The sequence below is a fragment of the Pimephales promelas genome, chromosome 5 (assembly GCF_988280905.1).
Source record: "Pimephales promelas chromosome 5, fPimPro1.hap1.1, whole genome shotgun sequence".
Lineage (NCBI taxonomy): Eukaryota > Metazoa > Chordata > Actinopteri > Cypriniformes > Leuciscidae > Pimephales > Pimephales promelas.
The window spans coordinates 8,419,397-8,425,762 of record NC_142773.1 but is presented as its reverse complement, the minus strand read 5'-3'; the positions used below and the strand labels follow the sequence as shown (position 1 = coordinate 8,425,762).

At 37.0% G+C, this 6,366-nt stretch overlaps 1 protein-coding gene across 1 annotated transcript; it reads right to left on the bottom strand.

Annotated features, from left to right (window-relative positions):
* LOC148981355 (uncharacterized) lies at positions 1–2,434 on the bottom strand. The gene is made up of 2 exons (XM_089130908.1): positions 2,002–2,434; positions 1–1,080 (listed from the first exon to the last, which is right to left on the bottom strand). Exons 1-2 carry the CDS (start codon positions 2,084–2,086, stop codon positions 167–169), a joined length of 999 nt encoding a protein of 332 aa, XP_088987034.1. The 5' UTR covers positions 2,087–2,434; the 3' UTR covers positions 1–166.
* Positions 2,435–6,366: the final 3,932 nt, after the last annotated feature.

Here is a 6,366-nt window from a genome sequence, read left to right as displayed (position 1 = left end):
TTTTGGTATTTTTAATTTTCTTCGATTAAGTGTTCAATTAAAATAATTTTCAATCATTTTCTTGTTCTCCTACATAAACACAAATCTTGCGGCATTTCACAGCAACACTACTTTATTAGATAACTAATTACACATTTGCTTTATTTAAATCTAACAAAATATTTGCTCACCGTGACACAGAACAATGCTTTCTAATATGAGTCGCTAGATTACTTGATTGGGTGAAACTCTTTCCACACTGAGTACAGTCGTACGGCTTCTCTCCAGTGTGAACTCGCTCGTGTGTTTTCAAGTTTCCAGACCGAGTGAAACTCTTGTCACAATATGAGCACTTGTAAGGTTTTTCTCCAGTATGAATTCTTTGGTGGCGTTTCAGATCAGCAGGTGTAATAAAGCTCTTCCCACAGTCAAAGCACACATGATCTTTCACTCCAATGTGTGTTTTCTGGTGCCGTTTGAAACTGTTCAGCCATGAAAAACTCTTTCCACACTGAGTGCATGTATACGGTTCCTGTCCAGTGTGAATTTTCATGTGTTTGTCAAAGTCTCCTTTCTGTGAGAAACTCTTCCCACACTGAGTACAGTTGTACGGCTTCTGTCCAGTGTGAACTCGCTCGTGTGTTTTCAAGTGTCCAGACTGAGTGAAACTTTTGTCACAATATGAGCACTTGTAAGGTTTTTCTCCAGTATGAACTCGTTGATGCAGTTTAAAACTCTTCAGCCATGAAAAACTCATTCCACAGAGAGAACACACATAAAGCTTCTCATCTGAATGAACTTCTGGGTGACCTTTTAGTCCTGATGATGAAATAAAATCTTTACCACACTGATCACAGTTAAATGGCTTTTCTCCAGAGTGAACGCGCAGATGAACACTGAGAGCTGATGTATCTCTGAAACTCTTTCCACACTGAGTGCATGTATATGGTTTCTCTCCAGTGTGAATTCTCATGTATGTGTTAAGGTCTACTTTACGTGAGAAACTCTTTCCACACTGAATGCAGGAGTGCGTCTTTTTGTTACGATGTTCCTCCTCCACTTCATTCAGTTCATGTCTTTGCTCTTTCACTCTCACCTGGTCTAAAATACACAGAAATACAGTTAGAATCAGTTTAAGCGAATTTATTTAATAGAAGAAAACAAAAGATATCAGATCTTTCACTTCTTATTCTCTCATTCACTTGTTAACATAGCTAAATTAGTTTGACAGCTGCTAAAGGTTATGATTAGGGATAGACCAATATGGATTTTTTTAGTGCCGATACCGATTTTTTTTCCCATCAGCTTTAGCCGATGACCGATACTAGCTGCCGATTTTCTTTGAGCCGATATTTAGTGCCAATACATTTTGCTCCCTCAATTTTCATCATAAAAATGACATAATGTTAACAAATGTTACAAGTCTCAATTTAATAAAAAAGTAACATTTATTTAACTTAAAAAAATAATATTTAACAAATAGTAAAAACATGTGAGGAAGAACAAGAACAAGTAGATAAACTATTTATGTAGATAGATAAACTATTTAATGTGTTTTTCCACATTCAAATATTAATTTTCACCTTCAAAATTTTTTTTTTAAAACTATTCGAATTTAGAATATTCATTTACAGCCCTAATGCATACTGAACGGATAGCCTACACCTTAGCTAGTGATCGACCGATATATTGGCTGGCCGATATATCGGGCGGATTTTTGCGGTTTTCACGTGTATCGGAATTGTCTGCTGCGTTCGCCGATGGTTTTTTCCCGCCATTATTTATAGTATATATATAAATGTCTATAAATAATGCTGGGAAAAAATTATCAGCGAACACAGCAGCCGCGTATCAGACGATTCCGATACACGTAAAACCCACAAATATCGGCCTGATATATCGGCATTGGTCGATCACTATTTATGATCGTTGTCGTTTCTCTATCATTTATCATCCATATACTGCTTATCAATTCACAGCCACCAAAGCATCAACAATGAAGAATCAAGAATGGACACCAACCTGTTTGTTCCTCAGTATCTTCATGTTTTATTCTGGATGGTTCTGGATCACTCATGTCTTCAATCTCCTCTTTAATAAACTCCATCTTTAACAGTCACACAGATTTCAGCTGCTACTCCTTGAGTTTGTCCGTCTCTTGTAGGATGATGGGAATATTCCCAGTATTTAGTGGTGAATTGTTGTGGGAGGGGCTTCACTGCAGGTGTGAACTGTGATCAATGTGTTTTTATCCAATCTGCATCTAAAAAGTACAGGGCCATCATGTTAAACTAAGCAGCTGAAAAACCTCTTTGTCTCCAAAAGTTCCCTGTTTTCAGCTCATTCATTATGGTGATGTCTGAGATCTTCTGTAAATTGGCACATTAAATTGTTTTATTGGTATCAATAGGCTGAAACAAACTACAGCATCATCACATTTCACTTCAGTTCTTGTCTTTGCTCTTTCACTTCCAACGGGTCTGAATCATTAAAACATTATGTTATTAGAATGAGTTCTGGAGGATAAATGTGAATTTTCAAGTGAATCCTGATTTAATAATAGAAAACAAGTGAGAACTGTTTATATATAAAAAATATCATATATAGGCCTACATATTATATATATTTTTGATGTACCAAAGGTTAGTCTTGTCATTCTACATCAAAATGAAAGCTAAACATAATTTAAACGAAATTTCCAAATCCACAAAAAATGACATGTGAAGATTTTTTTCTTTTTAGACGGCTTTAAGCAAACAACAGCAGAGAAAACAACTCGTAATCCGAAAACAGGCATAGTTTAGGGCAGAAAGCAAACTTACATAAACCAGTCCAATAGCAAACAGTTCAGGACAGACAGCAAAAAATCACTTAGAGAATAAAGAGTTCAAGAGTAATGCACGGGAAGACAAAATATCAGGAAGAAACGCTCAGACAGCCTTCGACTACTTCTTGTTACCGGCTGCTCACCGCTTAGGAGTTTTACCGCCCCCTACCGTATAAGATGATGTGCTGATATAGCTGGAAGCGCAAAACTTTCTGTTTACAAGCAGAGGAAGACGCGCGCTGTACATACACTTTTCAATTACCGCATTTTCCGCACTATAAGGCGCACTTAAAAGCCTTTAAACTTCTCAAAAAACGACAGTGTTCCTTATAATCCGGAGCGCCTTATATATGGATTATTATTTTATACGGTAGGGGGCGGTAAAACTCCTAAGCGGTGAGCAGCCGGTAACAAAAAGTAGATGAAGGAGATCGTTCTCGTCTCAGTTCTCGCGCATGCGCCCATAAGGAAGTAATGGAATAGTGGAATAAAGTCGTTAATTATGTTTTTTTCGCACAAAAAGTAGTCTCGTCGCTTGATAAACTTATAATTGAGCCGCTGTAGGCACATGGAATATTTAAACCTTTTCTTTAATGACTTTATGGGCCGTCAAGAGCCAGTCCCTTAGGCAGTCTATCTAGGACTGATCCAGCTCTCAGATTCAATCAAAAATATCTTAATTTGTGTTCCGAAGATGAACGAAGGTCTTACGGGGTCGGTACAGCATGGGGGTGAGTAATTAATGACTTAATTTTTATTTTTGGGTGAACTAACCCTTTAAGTGACTGTCATTTTTTTAAAGCTATTCTATTCATTATGATATTAATATAAGAAGTGTTGTTGTCAATATACGTTTCATGTTTTAAAACTGATTAACTTTTGTTGTTTGTTTTAGGACAATGACTTGGAGAAAGCTGAGAGAGACATGGCTAATACTGTCATTGGAGTTTTCATTGTCCGAGCTGAAGGTGCAGGACCTGAACAACCACCATTGGATGTTGGGATCCTTGTTGAAGGAGTGAAAGTGCTTCAGCAGCTTGGAGTTGTCACCAAGGCTTGTGGGAGTAATATATAGCTTGAATCTGAGCTATCCATGTGATCTCAAGTACACATTTGAGTTTCTTCAAAAGGTGGTAATGGAACTTGATGCAAGCAAACTTTCCCACAAAATTCAGGTGCTGAAAAACAAACTTATGGAATAATTAACTGTTTAGTTTAATTCCAGTACAATTCTGCTGTTTGAAAAACAATATTGTTTTTGTGTATATTTTTTTGTATAAAAAACATGGCAGTCCTAAATATTTCTTTCGATAAGAGTTAAGTTCTGTAGCACTTTGGGGTGCATGTTAGACACGAGTTGTCATGCTCACTTGAAGAATTTGTTGGGAAAAAAAAGGTCGAGACTTGTTGGTATTGCAAATAAAAAAAAACTATTTGTTTCTGAAAAATAGTTGTCTGATTATTTAATGTTTTTCTTGAACACTTGTATGGCTTGTAATTACAAAGCAACTGAAATCCTTAAATGTTTATTGCGAAGTAAATGTTCGTAAATTTAGCATAACATTAAGTATATTTAATAGTGACTTTAATAGGATCTCTTTAGTTCATAAAACATAACATTATGTATATGTAATATTGACTTTACTAGGATTTATTTAGTTCATACAACATAACAGTATATGTAATAGTGACTTTACTAGGATTTCTTTAGTTCATTCAACATTTAAATTGTTATTTAGCTTTCAACAGTGGGGTGTACTTCTGGTTACCATGTTGCCTTGTTATAAATGTGTAGAGTTGGGGTACTCGAACTCGGACTCGACAAAGGTGGACTCGGACCCAACTCTATAAATGTGTCATGTTCCACGGAAAACACCAGCCATGCTCCAAGGAACTCGTAAACAGAGTGTTCTTTGTTTCCTCAAGAAGAAATGGACGGTGTTTGCAAATCAATATCCGCTAACGACCAAGTCCCGACGTAGTGTTGCAAGACAATGTTGGGGAACATTCTTCCAATAAACACTTACACATTAGAAAACCACACCTTTATTATAAACAAAACTAATCACACAAGCATACCTGAGTGTATATTAAAAGGATATTTTTATCCTAAGTTACACACAACAATGTTGATGTGTGTTTGTGTGGGTGTAACAGTGTTCAAGTCTTCAGCTTTGCAACTGTGAGATTTGAAAGATGTTCACCTGGCCGACTCCACAGTCGTTACATTGTATTATGTTTTTGTCCTGTTTTTTGGTCTTTCAGTTTTACTGTGTGTTGCCTGCATGAAGAATACCAAATCAATCAAAGTTGAATTGATTGATTGAATAGATGCTGGGATGGGTGGAGCTCTTCCTCAAGCAGGGGGGGTGGGGGTGGGTTGACTGCTTTTTTTTCTTTGCATGATTGTGTTTATGGGGTGCAATATAACATGCATTTGTGGTTTTTCTTTTTTTAAAAGTCTTATTTTCCATAAATTTCACCTTTATTGTCAGCCGCGCTCTCCTCTGTCCTCGAACGAGCAGTTGACTTCCTGAGTCTATGAAAACACTCCCTCAGAAACACATTGTGGGCTCAGATTGGTTAGTTTGGGCCGGTGTGTTGTGATTGGCTAAACTGTCGCTTACGTTGTCCGGAAGGTTAACGCCCATTACCTTTACAGGCGAAACGTGAACTCCGGTCCAGATGTAAATATGTGTCGAACTGCAGGATCAGTTTGAGGCAGAATCAGACCGAGAAAGCGGCGATGAAGAGAGTCCACACACGGCTCTTACTAAATGTTTCTGAATGATAATTTGCTACATTTTTTAACTTAATGCACGTTTGTTTAACACAATAGCATCTGACTGGCAACAATAGCAACTGACTGGCTACTAATGTTATACTCAAACAGCGTTGGCATTAGTTTACTTTCTTGATCAAATCGAAAATAACGTCATAAAGCAAATATACATGAAAAATACGTTTAAAACATTAGTACTTATACAAAATTCAGGTCCATAATGTTTGTACGTGCTTTTCGTAGACACAATGGGCTCTATGCACGGCGTTATTTCCGGTGAAGGATTAAGGATGCTCGATAACTTCCGCCGATCATAGAGTCCAATGCAATACCGAGAATTTATATTGAATTTTATACTCCATGGTTATACTAATGAAACGTTAGTCACAAAAAAAGATAAAACAGACACCCCTCGTTGTGTTTATGCTTCTTTTTAAAATTATATTAAATAAACATAACTATATATAAAATTACATCTAAACGTATGTACGTTTCGTTTCAAAGACGAGAGGACAGTAAATATTGAAGACTCTGCCATAATCCCGTTTTCTCCGGTTTTCCTCCGCTTTAATCTACACAACCGGAAATGGACGAGCATCCTTACGTCAAATGCGGAACTTATGCGTGCATATAGCCCATAGCATAACTAGTAGCCTAGTGGCTATAAAGCCAGGACTGGCATTTGAAAAATATAAAACAAGGCTACGTCTGGAAATATACATGAAAATTATTAAGTCTTAGCCTACTTACAGGTTATGGCCCAACAACTGCTGCCTCT

Coding starts and splice junctions, on each gene's coding strand:
- LOC148981355 (XM_089130908.1), bottom strand. CDS start 2,086: ATGGAGTTTATTAAAGAGGAGATTGAAGACATGAGTGATCCAGAACCA. Junction 1,081..2,001: donor AGATACTGAGGAACAAACAG/GTTGGTGTCCAT, acceptor TGTGTATTTTAG/ACCAGGTGAGAGTGAAAGAG.